General features: G+C 41.4%; 1 protein-coding gene across 4 annotated transcripts in view; it reads left to right on the top strand.

Moving 5' to 3' along the window:
• ARNT2 (aryl hydrocarbon receptor nuclear translocator 2) overlaps positions 1-20,534 on the top strand; it is a 95,976-nt gene that overhangs the window by 26,942 nt on the left and 48,500 nt on the right. For 3 of the 4 annotated variants that reach the window (XM_026042448.1, XM_026042447.1, XM_026042449.1), the window contains exons 4-6: positions 2,559-2,603; positions 5,131-5,344; positions 7,258-7,471. In XM_026042448.1, coding sequence (XP_025898233.1) covers positions 2,559-2,603; positions 5,131-5,344; positions 7,258-7,471 — 473 coding nt within the window. The remainder of the gene's footprint in view (positions 1-2,558; positions 2,604-5,130; positions 5,345-7,257; positions 7,472-20,534) is intronic. The other variant, XM_026042450.1, reaches the window with a different exon arrangement.

Below are 20,534 nucleotides of genomic sequence, written 5' to 3'. Positions count from 1 at the left end.
GTTAAGGTGTAATATTCTAGACTATGAATGAAAAGAAACCTTTAAGTATCATTGCCATTCTTCACTTTTTGTTTGGTCATACTATTTGCTTWTTTTTTTTTTTTATCCAAAACGAATAGATGGCATTGGAGATRGGTGCTTTGAGGCCTTCAAGTTATTGTTGATTACTTAAACTCTAATTGCAAGTGTGCAGCAGCAGCTGTGTTCAAACCCAGCTGTCACTGCAGGGTTTTGATTTCATCTCTCCAGTCAGTCTGGAAGATGGTAGTACACTGAAGATGTTTGGTAACACCATATCATAACCTACTGTATGATGCCAACAGCACCCTTGTTTAGTTGATAATTGCAATCTCTGGTTTTAAAGTTGATAATCCTAAGTATATGTGTATATACCAAGGGGACAAGATTTATGAATGATGCGACCTGATTGTGTCTGCATAAGCATCAGGGTTTCTAGGCACAGTGGTTACAAGCAGCCAGCTGCCTTGATCCTGGCTTCAGCCTTTCAGTATATGATTGTGGGGAGGAGAAAGGCAATAGTTCCCTTATCTTTTTTTTTTTTTGGGAGGAACATGCTGTACTGTGCTTAGAATCAGTTCATTTTAGATGTCAGATCAAAATCACTTAAACTTAAAAGCTCCCGGATTGCTCAGCTTTTAGAGAAAGTACAGAAAAACAGTACAGAGGTGCCTAGGGCCATGTACAGACATCCTCTTTGGGCTGTGGTTGTCCTACCAGGAGATGTTATTCCCAGCTGTGCCCTCCTATTGGAGCTTTTCCCTTCTCCAAATTGATCACTTGACTGATTCTTAACTTAACCTTGGTCAAAATTTGGCAGTTAGCAAAGACCTTCTAAATGTTCRAGCCAGCCTAGCTTGCTTTGACTCRAGCCCTTCAAGGAGCATGCACACCAAGAGGTCAGCTGCAAGATGGCAAGGGAGAAGTCAGTAGCTGGAGCAGCATCTTCAGCCCAGCCCACCAGGCAAGAATGGATAAGCAATTCCCCAGCTAGCATGAGCACCAGAAGTAGAGGTGTTAGCGTGGTGCTCCACAGAAGTTAACCCACCTGGCTTCTCAGAGAGTTGCAAATCCAGCTCAGGTATCTCTGCATGGAATCTCATTGTCACACGCAGACATGTGCATGCACTTCTCGTATGATGGTGTGTGGCCGTTTCTCGTTGAAGCTGTCTGTTTTTTGGAGGGTCACACTTTGTTCACAGAGCAGAGTCAGGTGGGAGGAAAAGGAACATCTTCCCCTGGATGTTTTGAGAGTACTAATGTTAAACACAAGGTAGAAAGAGATACAGCTTAAGTCTCCCAAGTTTTGTCTTGAGAGAACAGGATTCAGTGAAGAAGGCAAATATAAAGTCTTAGAGAGGAATCTGCACAGTTGGGTTAAATAAAATTAGTTTTAATTGAGTTGAGAGGAAAAAGTTAATTAGGAGCATTTTAGAAGGGAAAGATGTTTAATTATGCTGTATTGCCTTATTAGTTAATACATGGAAAGTTCACAGGATCTTTGTTGAAACAAATCACATCTTTTTGGAAAGGCATAATTCTAATACAAATTCTCACTTGACTGTTCTTCAGCAGTAATATGCTTCAGTTCTAGAAAAGCAATTAGTCCTGCTTTTATATACTCTTTCACCCGTGCCTTCTGTTTTTGAACAAACGTTTTGAATTCTCAAAAAGCAAGGTATTTTTTAAAAAATGTGTGTTTTTGTAAACATGCATTTAATAAAACCTAATCTCAAAGGATGAGAATGTTTATATGAAAGCCAAAGGAGGAGGAGAGTCTCCTATTTTAGTAAAATGTCACATTGCTGCCTGCCCTTGGGTCAGTGCTTCAGAAACAGTGAAGCTTTAATCTCATGGTCAAAAGTCCCATTCATCTGGATTTGTTCCAGAATGTAGCTCATGATATCCTGCAAGTACCTATTTGGGCATCTAATATCTGTCTACTTCTAGGGATTTAAGCTAGTTTTAATTTCACTTCAATTTATCCAGCAGTTTCATCTGCCTAATTGACTTTTGCCAGTGTTTCCAACAGATGAGACAGGATATGTACCTATTGCAGCTTTTTTTTTTCTTCTGAAGGAGTCTCTATATAACTATGCACTTAAGTGTGTGTGTCCTTGCCCTATTATCTGTAGACCGTCAGTGCCCTCTACTGAATGGACTGTTTGTGGTTGCAATCTGGAAAAAAAAGCAATTCTTTCACTTTCAACATGGCAACAAATATTTCATGAGCTTCTGTCAATAAAGTTCTGTTGCATTTTCTGTAATGGTGCTGGTTGTTACGCTTCCCAAGCAGTGAGTGTATGTCAAAGTGTTGCCTAAAGCTAATGAAATGTGCCTAGAACTTTAAATACACCAAAATGAAGTTTTGAACTGGCATGGCTTGGAATTTTCATTAAACTACTATTTTCCTTGCTTTATCATTCTCACGTCCTCATTTGTAATAGTTGGCAGTTGCAAATCTCTTTGCTTTCTGCTGTGTGTTGACATGCATGAGATRTATAAACCTTGTGAATTTACTTGCCCTCTTTTCTTTATAGGTATGATGCTGATCAAATCTCTAGTGATAAGGAAAAGTTTGCAAGGTAGGCGTGTTCCGTAGAGATCGTCTGCTGAGAGAAAAGAGGGAGATGGTCGTGTCCCAGAAAATCCCAGTATGTGACCTTAGTTTAGAGGGCCGCTTATTTTGTTTCTAGGTGAGAATATGATTGAAGTGCTGCAGACACAGAAAGGATGGCCAGGTAGGATAAAGGAAAGGCAAATACGGTTTGTTCCCATTTTTATTTTGTATGGTGCTCTTCTGACTGACCAAAAGTTGGCTGGCTGATCCAAAACTGTTTGAATCCCTGGGTGTGAGTGAATTTGGATTAGCTCTCAGTCTCTCAAAATTTAATGTTCTTCCAAAATTGTCATTTAAAAAAAAAAAATCACAAAGTTAGGACAAAATTCTGTCATAAGTTTATGAATGACAAGAGTCCTACGACAGGCATGAAAGAGGAGCACATTCCCTCTGTCTCTACAGAGTTCAAACTTGATCTAGTTTCAGGATAGTGAGGTTTCTATTTGGATGAATCTTTTCATTGTCAAGTGATAAACATAGAATTCTTTGTTAGCCTTTATGATCATAAATGAAATGGACTATTAGATATTCTTTTTTTTTTCCCTCGGGAAGTTTCGCTCTCTATATTTACTTTTTTATGATTCTGCTTCATGATCGGATGTACCAAGATGTTTTAGTAGCAATGTAATATTTATACATGTAAAATATGTTGTATATGTATGTTCTTTGTATCTTTCTTTCACCCCCTTGTCTCTTGTTCACCATTTTTGTGAAAATGCCAAACTTGGAACAAGCTTTTGTCATGTAAAAAATATGTTAATTCCCTTTGTCTTTATTTATATACATGTATATGCCAGTCATTAGGCACAAGTGTTCTTAGTGCATGTGCATCGTTACAGAGGTTCTTCTGCTTGTGTTTGTATGTGTGATCCAAGTCCTGCAGACCTTGTCCTCTGGCCAGCTGTGCAGAACCACACGCGAGCTGTGTGTTCAGCTGGTGATCAGCTACTTGAGATGCAAGTATTCACTGTTATGATTTGATGAAAAACTTCAGTAGATGGTGCCTTGAGCCATGGCACTGCACCTAATTTATTGCAGAAAACTGCAGCTGGATTTTCTGAGTATTGGTACTTATGAAGTAGGTGTATATATCAGTAGGAATAATAATTGTGCATGTAGACATGAAAGAAATAGTAGAAATATTGCCTCATGCAGGCAACACCTCCATGTGCAGGGGACAGGATACACATTCTGAAGCGGGTAAGCCAGTGCTTTCTGTAGTTCATAAAATAACATGCTACAACCTGAAGCCTTCCTTATGCTTTAAGCAAAGGCCTCAGTGAGCCTTTAAAATAACTGAAAAGTGTGTCAATCCTTGCTTTTGCTTTTGTGATCACTACATATCATTCAGCTGCACAGAAAGCTGCAGTTCCTTTTAATGTTGTGTATATCATGTCAGTCAATGCTAGTGGACTCTCCATGTGTTCAGCTTTGCACATCTTGTTGGATCAGCCAGCGATCCCACAAGAAAATGCCATGCACAGCTCATTGAAATCAGTGGAAGATGCTCCTTTGACAGCTGAGGCCTCATGTACCTGTTCGGTGTTTGTATTTAGCTGCCACCTGACAGGTATGGTATGTGGAAAATATGCGCTAGGAACTTCAGTTTTCTGGGGTCCAATTGGGCCATCTCTCTTGTGTATAGTGGTGTGCCATACTGGAATGCTTAATATGATTTACCCTAAGGGAAAACTGAAATCCCAGACTCTTGGTTATAAAACGTATTTGGTGACTGTCAGTTTTGAGAACTCTCAAATTTGACTCACTAATTCAGTGAAATGTTTGCTATAAAGGATGAGAATATTGGAGCTCAGCCTGAAATAGGGCAGCATCAAGCACTGTAATGGTTGTTTCCCTGCTGTGTTAGATTGTTCTCTTACATAAAATACCTGATCTGTTTCTGACAAGCCAGGTGTTTGCTTCATGTCTTTGTATTCATTTTATTTAGTGGGGTTTTCTTGTGTGTTTACTGTTACATCATATGTGCTCCCAATACTGTAATCTGATCCCGTAGGCATATAGGGTTGCACAGGGATACAGCACTTGCCACTCAGTGTTACAGGACTGGAGATGTAGGAATGAGAGTTGGTTGTTGCCAACACCTAGAGAAAGTCCTGGGAGCTGTGTCACATTTTTTGCAAATTTGGGTCTTGGACTGGAGTTGGCAGGTGTCAGCACCTTTATGTCTCTTCCATTTTCTGACCCTAAACCAAAGGTAACTTCACTGCCTCAGGGTTTAAGACCAGAAACAATACACTAGAAATAGGAGTTACCTTCACAGCTAAGAGTAAATCATATTTTTCCTTTTATGTACTAGATTCCTAGCCTACAGAGTGAGGGATAAAAATAGTAGTGCTTAATGTTTGTAAATACTTTTCTCTCCTGGGGTTAAAATGCAAAACAAGTGTGAAGTATGAAGATTTATTACATGGAAATTCTTACACTGATCATGTCTGCTTTTTTGTTGGCTTGGTGTTTCTCTGAATATTTAGGGAGAATCACAGTGAAATTGAAAGACGCAGGAGAAACAAGATGACACAGTACATCACGGAGCTGTCGGATATGGTACCCACTTGCAGTGCGTTGGCTCGTAAACCTGACAAGCTGACAATTCTCCGGATGGCCGTTTCACACATGAAGTCAATGAGGGGTACTGGAAACAAATCTACTGATGGAGCTTATAAACCTTCATTTCTTACAGAGCAGGTAAATTTCTTTACAAATGTCAGTTTTCTCTGGTTTGTAGACCTGAGCGATTTGAGAAAATGCTGAGAGGAGTAGAGTCTGTTTGATCCTGGACTGTTTTTATTGCTTTGTGTTGTAACTGGTGTGAACTAAATATTCAAGTTATGAATACAGACTGTTTTTGTCTGTTTTTATTCTGATTGTTTGTAGTTGATCTTAATCGTGTGACAAATTCCTCCCTCAAGCAGCTAACTGGACACTTTTGTTCTGAGTAGGGGATTCTTATCACTGAAATCTGTCCATCTGAAAAGAAGTCACTTGCTGTCTCTTGTAGAGGGATAATCACCTCCAGAAAATGGTTATTTCCATTCTAACATAGATTCTGTAAAATAGAAGAAAAGAATCTCTAAAACCCTGTATCTTCCTTCTTCCTTCCTTCTTCTTTTCAGCGTGTATAAATACCTCAAGGAAGGCAGTGAGGAGGAGGGGGGCGGCCTCTTTTCAGTGGTGGGCAGGGATAGGACTAGAGGAAATGGCTTCAAACTGAAGCATCGGAAGTTCCACAGGAACTTAAGGAAGCATTTCTTCACTGTGCGGGTGACAAAGCACTGGAACAGGCTGCCCAGAGAGGTTGTGGAGTCTCCTCCTTTGGAGATCTTTAAAACCCACTTGGATGCAGCCCTGTGCCACGTGCTCTAGGTGACCCTGTGTGAGCAGGGGGGTTGGACTAGATGACCTCTGAGGTCCCTTCCAACCTTCGGCATTCTATGATTCTATGATTCCTCCTGAGTTTTTAGAGGAAGAGTAAAAGACATGTTTATTCTCAGTGTCAAAGGTCTAGACAGCTGAACTGAGGTGACATGAATTGTATCTGCACTGGCCGAGATAATTCTCGGCCAGCATTTTTGGTGGAAGGAGAAAGATGCACCCAGTGCTTGAAGGAAGACTAAGTTCAACTGAGCACACTGCAAATTCCTACCACCTTCATAGTTTTTGAAGTCCTGTGGGTGTAATGTGCATTTTTGTGGCTGGAACAATTTAAGTACTTACACATGTAAGTTATGGCTAGAGGAACAACTTCTTTCAAACAGACAAACAGCAGCTGCTGCTGCTGACCCCTCTGTTCACCTAACCTGTGTTCACGTCCATGCTTCTGCAGGGATGCTGTCACTCAGCCCACTTTCTGTAGGGCACCCTACTCGCTTCTCATTGCGTCTTACTTTTTGAACCTTGCAGAACAGAAGTGGCTTTTTTATCTTCCACTATTCATTGGAGAGAACACCAGGAAAAAATGCTGAAGAAAGGGATATTTCAAATTCTGTCTCTGAATCTTCATATTGACAGACTGGAAAAGGAAAGCAAGAGATGATACAACTTCCCTGTTTAGTGACCTAAGTCCTCTGATGGGAGAGTAGACTGGGGATTCCTGTCCTCATTCCCATTAGTTTCTTTCTTCTACCCAATGATTGTTTCATCTGCAGACAGAGTGAGCCCAGGGTTGGGGATAAAAAGAAAAGCTAGTTGGGTTCTTCCCGGTGAAATTATCCAGAAAGTTTAAGGGGTGGATTTGTCATATGATTTATTGCTTTTTATTTCCTTCGTTTGTACTCTTAGGTTACTTTTTTTTGTATATATTAGATAACCATCACACAATATGCCATGAATTTTAATTACTTCATTTTCCTAAAATGAATCAAGATTGTCAGATGAAAGATAATAAAGGAAAACAAAGTGGTGTTTGTTATTGGGATTGGCAGTTTATGTCTTGCTGCAAGATTGGATGTGTAGTTACCTGAATACTGCCTGGAAAAAGTCTGCCTACGTTGTGATCAGCTACTAAAATCACAACCAAGTGCTACTGTGGTGGGGGTGACAAATGTGTTATTTTATTCCCTTACCTTGCTGACATTCTAATCAAGTGCTTTCTTTGGAAGGAACTGAAACATCTTATCCTGGAGGCTGCAGATGGGTTCCTGTTTGTAGTTGCAGCTGAAACGGGAAGAGTGATCTATGTATCGGATTCTGTGACTCCTGTGCTCAACCAGCCCCAGTCCGAGTGGTTTGGCAGCACCCTCTACGAGCAGGTTCATCCAGATGATGTGGAGAAGCTGCGGGAGCAGCTATGCACGTCTGAAAACTCGATGACAGGTCAGATATCTGATACATGGTTCTTTGTATTTATGGATCCCTCCTGAGTTCATCTGACATCCAAAATGTCTGTTTCAAGAATCTGGTAAAAGCAAAGGTCAGCAAGATCAGATTGTCTTTTTTTTTGCAGGCAGTGCAATAATATGGGACTCATTTTTGCATAACTGTGTTCTGTCAGTCACTACTACAGCCAGTTAATACTTCAGCTGGTGTGTAAAGCACCCAAGCATAGCCCCACCTTCAGACTTCTGATTTGGCTGGATTTGGAATGGGGATTGTTTTCAGGATTGGTCTAGAAAAAGGAATTGTTTCTTTTGATCCTTAGCAAACTTGCGACTTCTTAGCAAATACATGTTTCTTTATAACAGTGTTTGTTTTGAAGGCAAACAAAATGTTTCAGGCTTTTTTTTTTTTTCATTTTTATAAAAAGAAAAAAGATTGTTTTGGCAGCTGAAAGTCTAATGTGGGTTTTAAACAATAGATTTTTCTCCTGAGCAGGGGTGTAAATCATTTGCAATTGCTTTATGTTTCATTTGAAACATAAAACTAAAACTTAGTTACATCTTCATATAACTGTGGTTTTTACATTTATCCAAGCTCAAGAATGCCAATGGGAAACCACCCTGTCTTTAATAGAATATATGTTAGAGCTGTGAGAATTACCCAAATCCTCTTTGAACTCTTACTTGGAAAGGAGAAAATTTCTCATTTTATTCTTCCACAGTGTGATTATAATTWAAGGAAAAATAAAATAGGGGAAAATATATATAACAAAATCCTCTACCATGCAAAAGTCACAGTTTTTTTCTTTAGTAACTCAATTTTGACCTCTTCAGTTGGAAGTTTTGTTACTTTTCATAGCTCAAATGAGAGTTAGTTCAGTTCTGAGTGAACCTGCACACTGTTTACAGCTTCCATATCAAAACAGTGCCAAATTCATGGTTTCCTGTGGTTTGAATGTGATGTGGTTTTGGCAGAGCTTTCCTCTATTCAGATTGGGACAGTCAAAGCAAAATTCTGTGGTGAAAATCCAGATGAAGCAAAACCAAGTGTGCAGTTACGAGAACCTGTGCAGAGCAAAACAGCCGAGTTTCATGTCACTTGAAAATGTATATGCCAAACTGAACAAAAACAGTGGTGGTTCGTTCACCTGCCATCTTCCTTTAAGAAGCCATGACTGCAGAGCATCAGTGAACCAACCTGATTTAATGCTCAGGTAGTAAATTTAAGAGTAAACTCTTGCTCAAGCAGAGCAAAACTAGACAAATTAAGATAATTTCCTGCTCTTCCTGGATTTCTTTCAGGCTTAACTATGTGCTTTTACACTGAATTTGTCATTAGCTAGTGGAAAGAGAAGTTGAAATAATAACATTGGTAGGATGAAATCTTTCTCCTGCCTGAATCCTTTGGAGTTGCCAGGCTGACAGAAAGCTTTTAAATCTGCTATGTATGGACAGCTGAAAATTTTCCCAGGGTAAGGAAAGCATGAGCCAGTGTAGAGTCAGGTTTGCTTGCTTGCTTAAGTCTACTCCTTATCATGCATAGGCTGGATAGAGAAAGATGCTTTTCAAGGGTTGCAGAGCAGGCAGAACTACAACCATTTTAAGCAAGCAGAAACACATAAGGTTGATGATCACTCCTAACAGTAGCAGGAAACCCTCTTAGTGACCTCCAGCTGTCGAGCACTGGGGCTCCTTAGAAAGAGGAACTTTCCGGTGAAAGYGTCATAAAATATTACAACTTCTAGTTGTCTTCTCTTCCTCGTTTTCTCAGGATCCATTTTCTCAACCCTGCAACCTTGAATTAGGGCAGCAATGACAGCATCTTGACAAAGAAGAAACAACACATGCCCTGTATCACATCAGAGCAGGGGCCTTTGACTATATTTGTGTTAGGATGTTATAAATACTCATTGTTATCGTTGCTTTACTGGGATTTTCCCAGCACCTTCAAGYAAACCCACTGGGCAGAGAAGCTGCTCCAGACCCTGAGGTCTTGTGACGCTGCCATTGCCAGAGGGAACTGTCAGGGAACAAGCTAGGGAAGAAAGYAGGTTTCCTCTTGCATTGCTGCCCCCAGGAATAAGACTGGGCTGTGRTTGCATGAGAGTTTCTTTGGCAGTTGCACCAGCTTATGCAATCCTCACCTCAGCTCACCCTCTTCTCCTTTGGCATTGGTGTGGTACTACGGTGAGTCACGTGAAGGGTGCTGAACCAGCTGAAAACTGACCTAAGCAAAAAGGGAAAGCTTGGGGTTTAGTAGAGGCACCTTCCTGGCCTGCTTGGATGTGGAGTTGCATGAACTCTCGCACAAGAGAGGAGGGGGAAATGAAGAGTAATGAGAGGATGGGACTTGGAGAACTGTAAAAGCGTGTGCCAAGTTGGAGTGACTCTTGAATTAGGGCTTAAAATAAATGATGTGTTTTGGGAGTTAATTGCATGCTCTATTTTTAACTTTCTGGATATTCTTCTGGGGAAGAGTTGTTGGTTCCTAATTTGTTTTATATCCTTGTAGATTTTATTCCCTGGATATAGTACAATTGTCTACTTGTTTATTCTACATAATTGCTAACACATTGTAGCAATGGGAAGGCTGAACTGTGAAGTATAAGTGTGGCTCAAAATACTCCAGAAAAGACAGCAGCTGAGAATTGACAATCGCAGCAAATGATGTTCCCAAGAAGACTTCATGTGCGTCATGGGAAYGATTAATCAGAATGGGGCACATATTCAGAGTAATAAATTATTTTCCTTTGTTCTTGGAAATCTCCAGAGGGAAAAACAGATCACTTTAAATATGGTTGAAGATCAGATCCCACAGTAGGTCGGTTAGTAAAGACCTCTTTGCTCTGAGGATGCGCTGAGTGGATGTGGAGTTCCTGATGCAGGTTCAGAGGGTGGGAGTTGTGCAGCAGCTGAATAACACAGAGTTGAATCCTAGTGCCAGTGAGAGCTCTAAGCAGCTGCAAGCAACAAACCTCGAAAGGAGAAAGGGTAGACAGAGCTAGGAAAGAATTAATTGAAAAAGATCAAGTTAAAAAAATAAAGCACAGCTTCTGCAGAAGACCTCAGTTACAATTACTCTTCAGCGTATGRCTAAGTATTTAGTAAACTCTCATCTACTCTCCTTTAATTAAAATATCCAGAACAATTTATCAGATGGATTTCTGCTGATACAATTTTTTACAAGCAGTTCATGAAGGACTAGTGAGGAATACAGGTACCTCTATATGGTTCCATGGTGTATCTAATTCAAGGATGTGAGGCCAGTGTCTCCAGTGGTGTAAATGAAAAACCCTGAAGTTTAAATCCAGCTCTGTGCTCCAGGCAACATGACTCACAGTAACCCAGCTCTCCTGCCTGCCTTCAGACTTGCTGCCTATRGCTGAGACCAGTCACAGAGCAGCATCCAAGGTCCTGCTTATGGCACTGAGCCTATGGGACCCTCGTGTTCAGAAGGTTTCTTGCAAACTGGTTTAACCAAGTAGTTAATGGGGGGCTGAACCTCTGAACATGTGACTGCAAGAAAGTGATGAAAACCAGAACACCTTGTTTAAATATAACTAAGTCAAGTTAGTTTGCTAGCTGAAAAAGATGAATTGAGGTTACTTCTGGACAGAACTTGTGTGCCAAGTTTAATCTTGGCACAGTGTTTTATTGCCAGATTTTATAAGTACAAAAACGTGGAACTTACAATGGAAATGGTGACTGACCACAGCAAGAGTTGAGCTGATAGGTAGCCTTCTAGAAGAAAAAGCCATTGTGTGACAATTTACTGTGGTTCATTAGCATTATGGAAGCGTCACTTCATGTTATGCAAGCAGAGATTTGGGTTGTGGAACCTGTCTCATAGAACATTCAAGAATATATTGTTCTGTGATGATGGCTTCAATATTTTCCTTCTCAAGAGGTTTCCTGTCCAACTGCAAAGCTTTCTGTTACCAGGCAGAGTTTGTACACACAGCTACAAAATCCAAATGCTAGAGATGGTCGGATTGTCAGTAAAAATGAGGAAAATAGCGTTAAACTCAAGAGCTGTGCCAAAGAGCAATGGAGAAAAAGAGCTTTCCACAGCATTGTACAAATGGGGAGTGCTCAAGAAATAGAAAATAACCATGTGAGAGGGAAACTTAAGAATAACTTTTTAATTAAAGCAGAATTTTTGTATACTGTCAGTTATCTTACACCTCCATTTCATTTTTCCACACAGGATTTCTGCATGATCTTTTCAAAAAGAAGGTTTTTTTTTCTTTTCTGCATGCAACCAGTCTGTGAATGTGATTGCTCTTCATAATTATTGTTAACTGACTTGAACTAATAATTCAGGAGAGACTCCAAGTGACATGAAGGAAGAGTTGGGTGAAACTCTTATTAGGCTGCATATGCAGGATTATCTGTAGGGAGTATTCAGGGCCTTAACTTGAAACTGCTTAACTTGAAACCTGAAAATTCAGCTCTCAGCAGTAACGGTTAAAACTCTCAATTAACGGAAAAAGTAATGCATTACAAAGACAGTTCATTAGTAAGATCATATCTGCAGTATATGGGCAAATCTAGGAGCTGCTTCARATCCACTGTCAGATGAAAGTTATTGGCTTAGCTTCACTGATACTGTTAAAAAGATGCAAAAATCCTATTCTAAGTATTGGTGTGTGATAATTATTGGTATATAACWTTATACAGAAAAGTATAATATCAGCTACTTCTTTGTGTATTTTGTGAAAATTCAGATACTTGCTAACAGAGGATCCTTTCCTACTCAAAGCTGTTAAGACTCCTTGAAAAAGGAAAGTTCCCTTGGTTCAGGTAAGTGTGTTCTTGGTGAGATGGTCAGCAGAACCAAGAGCTGTGGTGAAGCTCCTTTGGGTTCCTTTTTTCCAGCCTTTGGTACTGCAGAGCAGGTTTATCAGAGGCTGATGTGTCAGAAAGTGTTCTCTACATGTGCAGGGCTGCCTCAAGTGACGGCGTTTTCCTTCTTCCCTGTTTTTTATTTCTGTGAATTCTTTTAAGTACGTGAACCCTAAAAAACCATCTGCCTCTGAAATGTGCCCAGCCCAGCAGCATAGGAAGTCAGAGTACAGAGAATTAAAACCAGATCTTAATATTTTGCATTTTTACATCTTAGCACAGACTGACCTGACCCAATATGACTGTTTGCCTCTGGACAGGTAGGGAAGAAGCTGTAATATTTTTCTGTTCATAGGCAGCGAGTTGATGGCCACATGTGGCTTTTATTGTGCGGTAAAACAGAGGTTCCACAGTAGCTGTTTTCAGTGAGTGTCCATGAAAAGTAACAACCTGTAGAGCAAAAAGCAGCAGACAAGTAGTAAACAACATAGAACCTGGCGGGCAGGAGGAGGATGGGGAGAGAAACTTTCCATATACATCATGTGAGATGGCCAGAGGTCTTTGACGTCCCTGTAGGGTTTCTGAACCTTGGCTCTTAAAAATGACATGTGATTTTTATTTTATTTTCCCCCTGAACATGCAGACCACTTCATTCCTTGGAAGGGTGGAGACCTGAGCCTGCCGTGCCAGGGATACTGCACCTGCCTGGAGGAGACAGAGAGGGTTTTGAGAAGAGCAGCTCTCATACTGGGTTTGTCCCATCTCGATCAGGGCATGAATTCTTGGAACATATTGTTGCCATGTTCTTTTATAAGATGAATAAAAATGATTCATATGAACAGAATAGTTTAGACTTTGACCTGGTTTTGCTGTAGAAAAGGCAAATCTGGCAAGGCATCTTTTCCTATTTTGAGTGTGAAATTTTGGGAGAGGTTTGGCTTGCTGCTGGCAACCACCAAATCGCCACGTGATACCTGTTTTTCAGTGAAGCTGTGTGTCCCGCTGGCACTGCTGTGATGGAAGATGCAATGGTTTCCATACGCAGCAGCCTCTTGCTGCGCCGTTGTTCCAAAGAAAAAAATGTGCCTATGGCTTCATGGACCGTTTGCAGCATGAAGGTTGCCTTGCCAGCCTGAGATGGCCTTTGAACATGGGCAGTGCTGAAGTGCTGGTGTTTCAGCTTCAGACTGTTCAGCAGTTGGGGTTTTTAAACTTAGGTTGGAGAAAATGAGCGTGTTGTTTCCCCCTGCCCCAATCTGTTTTCAAGCAAATGAATTAGTACAGTCAATACTCAGGTGCAGAGAACAAGTTTGACATGAACATCTTGGGCATCCTGCTGGTATTTGCTTAGAAGTGGTGCCTGGAGCCTGAGTGTTTTCAGGTTCCCCTTCAACGTTTGATTCAGTCCAGTGCAGTGTGACAGCTCCACATGGCAGAAATGAAAAGTCAGTGGGCGAGTTAGAGCCGCCGGAGCCGGAATGTGCCGAGGAGCTGCAGGAAGGCAAAGAAAGTTGTAAATATTCGGTGTGTTAAATTACATGTACTGGATTAAATGTTTCCTTTCCAAGCGAGTTGCCCTGTTTTTCACTTCAAGCACATGAAACAAATCCTTCCTTTGGTTGTGTCCTTGTGACCAGTGGCAGAGGTCCAGTAATCTCACAAGGGTGRCAACAGAGGATGGAATTTGGTGTTTTTGTGTTCGTTGTGTCAGAAAGAGGACTTGAGCCTTAGAGGGGCCAAATTTCTAATGCCATTCCTACCCTATGAGACACCGAGTGTTACTACAGCAGTGAGRAAAACCTTGTCTGCTCTGAAAAACTAGGCATTTTCAAATGATCCTATTTTAAATGTATGGTACATTTAATCTCTTTAACTTATTCCAAGAGAATTTTGTTTTGCTTCAATCTCCAGGGCTTTTCTGAGGAGGGAAAAAAGAAATGTTGAGAGAAGCCAGCTATGTATAAAACAGTTCATAAAGCAACTCCTACACAAACACAGTGACCCAGTGGTCTGCCTGCTGCTGAGGCCCTATGTTGGGTGGGTAATCCTGGCAGGAAAACCAGTGATAATAAATTGCATTTGTAAGTGACTTTGCTAATTGTCACAGCTGTTTAAAGAGGTTAGTACATGTTTTTACCAGAATAAGGAAGCAGCTATAGCTTACACCTATTGCACCTGAACAGCTTCAGGGAATGTTTTTAGGGTGGCTTTTCAGGTGTGTGGGCGAGCACGTGCAAGTGAGTTGTGCGGTGGTTATTTCTCTTTAGTCTTCACCGAGTTCCTCGCTTGGGAAGTGTAGTGTGCTGAGGTCTGTTATCACAGATGTTTCACTGGATCAGTTTCAGTCACTGGGTTTCGGGGAGTTTTGGGGGTGTTTCTTGTAATGTTCAATATTTATTCAACCTGCTCTGTTTTGTTATCCTGTATTCATGCATGATGAAATATACAGAGTTCAGCATTTTTCCCCCCTCTTAAAAAAATTCTAGTGTTCCACAAATGTCTAACAAAAATATTCCAACTTTCTGGTTAATATATTTCCAATAAAGCAGGCAGAGCATGCCTCAAAGCCTCATGACCGTGGCCTGCTTGAAGCCTTCAGTGAATCTCTCATGCTTCCTTGCTTGCAAGGGGAGCTCCACAGATGCTGGTAGGGTGCAGTAGTGGCCTGAACATCTCTCTTGCGGAGAAGTGACTCTCTTCAACCAACTTGAATTGGTCCAGTTCCCTGTTCCTCTGTTCTCAGCTTGCTGGGACTGTGACTCCCACTTGTTCCTATCCAATATCCTGCATGGAGTCACATGCATGGAAGTGCTTGCCACATGTAGACATGTAACCAGCGTTGCCGTATGGCCGTTGTCACTTTCCTGTGATTTGTTGTGTTCTTTGTTCCAATTATATTTAGTCGGGTGTATTATCAGGCTGATGGTACATTCATCAGCAAACAAGCGAAAAATCTAAGAAGCAGGTAGTAGACCTGATCTCAAAGCTTAATGCGTGAGACAGCTTCTACCCGCGTAGCTTTCAGTGAGGATCTGGAATGGGATAGAGCTCAGAACAGATCTGGTGTGTGGCTGCCTCCAGAAACAGAGATTTCTGTCCTGATGTAGTTAATTATTCCAGAGCTAGCTGTGAGTTCGGCTGTACAGTTTAGACCTCAATAAGAAGTGGCAGCACCACCCTGAGAATTTTTCAACCCTTATTTAACACTCACGGAGGATGTGGGTGATCAGGTTTGGWTTCCTCCTTTGCCTGCAGGGACTTGAAAATGCTCTCCAACTTCCCTAGTTCGTTTAGGAGCCTAAATACCAACTTGTGGGATACTCTGTAAGGTGAAAGAGATAGGAGGCTGAGCTCTTAGTCTTTCCTATTTTATTCTATCCTACCTCATCAAAGCAAAAATTACTGTATCCTATTTTTTTCTTGTTGTGTATTGAGCTAGACAAACACTACGGATCTAATCAAGTGCAGTTTGTCTTGACATGTTAAAGTCATCAGACTTTCCTCAGCTCAATATAGTTGCCCTTTCTGCACCTTGTGTTCCTAACTACTACATGTAATTCTACATGTGGGTGAGCAGGCAAACAATTAGTTGAGTATTAAGATTTTGAAAATATGGTTTATAGCAAAGATAAATTAACATCAGCTAAAAATCAATAGAAATAGCATTTTTTTTAAGCAGGTCTGATACTTTTCCATCTTTACAGTTGTGGGTACATTTCAAAGGGAAATGATGCTTGGGTAGCTACTGTGGGWATTGTTCCTCCTGCTACTAACCTGAAATTGGTTAGTTCACCAACTGCAGCTAAACCTTCAGTTTAAGAAGTGGATTGTCTTTGGGAGCCGCTTGTAGTTATGCTTTAGAATTGAAAGCTTTCCTTACCGTTCATGGTGTGTTACTGGCTGAGACAGAGTAGAGCACAGCAAAAATTTGGAACCAGGTGATATTTACATATAAACATGAGTGTTACCCATTACTGGAATATAGTGAGGCACAAGTGATTGGGAATGCAAGGAACGGAAGCTTTTTTTGGCAGAAGTGTTTTTCAGTAAAACTGCCTGCTGAGCATATGAGTGAAACAAATAAGTTTAATTGAAAAGCTACTTACAGGTTTTATGTATTTATTTATTACACAGCTGTGAATGGTAAAAGATTGAATTAAATGATAATAGAGTTTGTTTGGATGGCGATCCTGTCATGGGAGCTTGACAATCCTTTAGAGTAACTTTTAGGGATTGTAGATCCTTTTCTTTTAGCTAAAAGATCTCTGCCCTCTCTTTTGAGGAGCTATTCATGTCTTGGACCATTGGCAGGCGTGAGTATTATAATCTTTTCCAGTTCAGGTTTTCCTTCAAGTGCATGTCATGGGTTATCAGCTCTGTTCCAACCAACAGCCCATTAGGTGGAATCATGGGCTTGGTCATGTTTGTTTATTAGTGACTGGATCTAAAAGTGCCTGCAGAGGCCACAGTGTGTTATGCTGCTGTATTATCCCCTAGGAACCTATAGCAAGATACAGCTGCTGCTGCTGAAAGGGTCAAGGGACAGTGCAAGGATGAAAACAGAGGATCATCTCCCACTCCCCCCACAGGGATTTGGAATATAAGTATAATGCTGTTACGTTTATGTCTGAAGAGTGCTTGTGCATCTGTGTGCTCTTGTCAAAGCTGTTTTATTTATTATATTGAATTTTTCCCATATGTAAGATAACCACTGTGGAGAGTTCTGAATGCATTTAGTCTTTTTTAATATTATAACTTTAAGCATGTGCTTTGAATTATTTGCTTATTTTGTCCAGTTTTTCCAGATCCATCAGGAGGGAAACTTGCATGTGATCTGTAACACTGTCCCTTCAGATAGTCCCTCAAAACTAGCCAGGGCTCTAAAACCTACATAATTTCCTCTTTAATTATAATGATGCATATTTGCCCAGCACTGTGGAGAATTACACGATGCAGACTGGCTAGTCAAACATGAAGGGAGACACAACAGAGACCTTTTGGCCTTRTGAGCTTTTATAAGAACGATTTGTATTAAGCAAACAGCTGTGTAATGTGGGGATTTACTTATTAAAAAGAAAGGAAAGGAAGAAAGCTTTTCAATTCCCTYCTTGCTGGTCAGTGTCTCCAGTTGGTAAGCAGGGGACACACAKATTTTTAAAAATAGCAGCATTTCAATTGCATTACTTTTCTTTTTATAACTTAGATTGCTGTTGACTGGATTGACTCTTCATTCTATTGCAAGAATGTCATAACTTGATGCTAATGCTTATATAACGCCTTCTGCAATTAGATGATGTAAACCTTGCCACCACCGGGGAGGTTAAAACAGTTCCCCCGAGAAGGCAGGCCAGTGAGGGGAACCAGCTCTCGTGGTTTGTGTTTGTAAGTGGAACATTATCCATCATTAAGTGGTAGGTAGTTCAGGAATTTTCTCATGAGTGCAGAGGCAATAAATGAGCTTGTGCTGGTTCTGAGTAGCCTCGAGAAAGTGTGGGTGTTTGGCTCAAGTGAAATCTCCTTGCTTCGGCTGATGCATTGAGGTTCRACACTCAAGTGAGAGCTTGTAGGTGGTTATACAAAAGGATAAATCAGCAGCCCAGGCCGTGTATTTCTAGGAGCATAATCATGCATGTTTCTCATTTATGCTGATAATGTTCTAATAGGAATATAGTTCATCCTGAGATGCTGTGGACTTGGAGAATCACTGTAGGTTGCGTTGCTGAGAATTATCACTGACAGCCTCACTATGCTCACAGTCCATCCTGCTTACATGACACCCTGCTGCTACCTGCACCTCCCATCTGCTGATCAATCACAGGCAAGTCAAATCATTCCTTTACACTTCAATTTCCTCACCTTTTAAATAGGAGTAAAGACACAGATTTCCTTCGAAAGTTGCTTTGCTAACAGAAAGTGCATTCCTGGAGCCAACTATTGTTTATTAATATATTAGCAATACTTCAGGGTGTAGTAATATGTAGAGTAGGATCTCTATGTGGTCCTGCTTACTACTGCACCATAAAAAAGTGCTCAAGAGCAGTGGGGTCCTGTGCCAACTTTGTGGTCACACTGTGTTCTCATGGGATATTGCTGTGGCACTGTCCTGGTGCCTTCATTCCTCTGGAGTSTCTGGTGACAGTGCTGGGCTGGTGTGTCCATGCAGTGCTGCTCCACACTGTAGCCACATCCCAGCTTGATGCTGGGAGAGATGGGGCTGCACATGATCTCCCAGTGTAGTGTTCTTTGTGGAATGAGAGGTGGGCACAGCAGGAAGGAGCTGCAACTTGTTCTTCTAGGTCCCTCGCTATGAGATTTCCCACACACCTTCCTCATGTACATGCATCCAGAATCACTGAATGATGGAAGCACAGCTGTGTTTGTGGCATCTGTGCCCCTTTGGCTTATTAAGGCCCAACACAGTTCCTCTTTGTGCTCCAGTCCTGCTGTGCCATAGCCATGTCCCCTTCGCCTGGGCTTCTGAGGCACCACTTCCAGTTCTGCCCAGCCGTGGGGACAGGCAGAGCCTGGAAGGAACATGGATTTCCTCTCCCACATCCGTCTGCTGGTATCGCTCCTCTTTTCCGGAAAATGTGAGGATTGAAACTGCTGTGTGCTGACTTCATTAAAGATCTGGAGTCCCAGGGGAAGGTGGTGCTGGGGCAGGAAGTGCTGTGCTGCAGAGGAAAGGGCTGTGAATGCAGCACTRCCCTGCAGCCTTCCTGCTGGGGTGAAATCTCCATGGGCAGCTCCCATCCTCCCTGTGCAGTCAGACTAGATGGGAAGCAAGGGCGGGCAGTGTGTGTGGAGAGGCCCTATTCTCACCAGTAGCCCTGATTCTCTCAGTGTTGTGCTGTTGTGCCTCTTGAAAGCTTTAATGGGGTGTAATTGTGATTTTAATCTCAGGAAAAATTGAATGTCATGAGCCATCCCTGCATGATCAAGAACAAATTTCCCCCCCACCATGTCCTCCCACAAGAAGGAGTTGAAATTGTGATTATGGCCTATCAAGGCTGTGATAGCAGCAAGGGATGATCTGCACTACCAGACATCTTCCAGGCACAACCCAAGGACTCCTGCACCCACAGGAGAGAGAGTCTGCAGAACAACTTCCAGTGCCACCCAGACCCTCGGTTATTTCCACATTTCCACAAAAAATACATGTACACAATTAACAGTGCAGCAGCAGGACATATTGTGCATAAATCTGAAGCGTGAAAGGAAAAAAGCTTCCTGCCTGTTTGGAGCCCATCTGTTGTGCACCRCAGTGGGTCGCAGGGAGTCCTGGCACGAGTCCTGCCCGGTGCTGCAGCCTCCCACMCCAGGCAGCAGCCTGGGCACTCAGACTGCTTGGGAACTTGAGCATCACTAGTTAGCTAAACCTTCCTTTTTTGTATCTGCTCCTATTTTCTAGAACTCTGCATTTTTGATGGCCTCCCCATATATTTTAAATACTGTCAATTTTTTTTTTTGTCATAGATTTAAAAAGTCACTAACTGCTCAGGGAATATAAAGCAGTGGTATTAAAATAAGCATCTGATTACAGACATTGCCTGTGAGAGCTGCCCTGTAACCTCTGACCTGTGTGTGAGAGAAATGCTGTGAAAACAGGCTTGGTATTTGGGTGCACAGTAKGGCTGGTGCCAGTTAAGTGATTATATCCTTAGATAGTTTGGAATTTCAAGTTAGACTGCTCTTAAGCTCCACTATATTTTGAGTGTCCAAGCTGTTCTWAATACTCATTTGTTAGCTTTCCCCTCAATGAGTGGCACAGGAGATGTATTTTTCATGGATAGTTTTTTTTCATGGGTACATTTTTACTAGGTTTATATTGTTCCATGTATTTATACCACATATTTCCTACCTTTGATATAGGATACTGAAGAAAATCTCCCTTTCTGGTAAGTAAGTGGATGACTAGCAGCATGTTTCAATTCTGTTAATCGTACCAACCCTACAATAAACACCCTGTGATTTGTAGAGAAATGTTGGGGACTCTAATTTTCAGGACAGGGATCATGTACTCCAGTGTGTATATGTGCATGGTAGGTAGTATCTGTCCTTTTATGAACTTTAAATTCCTGTAAATAAAAAAACTCAGAATGCCAAGAGTGGAGCTGTGGGAGTGGAGTTTCACTCTTATGTGTATATGGCTTTATTTATATATCATGAGCCGTTGCTTGTTTTTATAAACTTGAGTTCCAGGAAGGAGAACCCTC

This window comes from Nothoprocta perdicaria, unplaced genomic scaffold, assembly GCF_003342845.1.
Source record: "Nothoprocta perdicaria isolate Ctin4 unplaced genomic scaffold, notPer1 scaffold_302, whole genome shotgun sequence".
Taxonomy (NCBI): Eukaryota; Metazoa; Chordata; class Aves; order Tinamiformes; family Tinamidae; genus Nothoprocta; species Nothoprocta perdicaria.
This window is presented reverse-complemented; position numbering and strand designations above follow the sequence as displayed.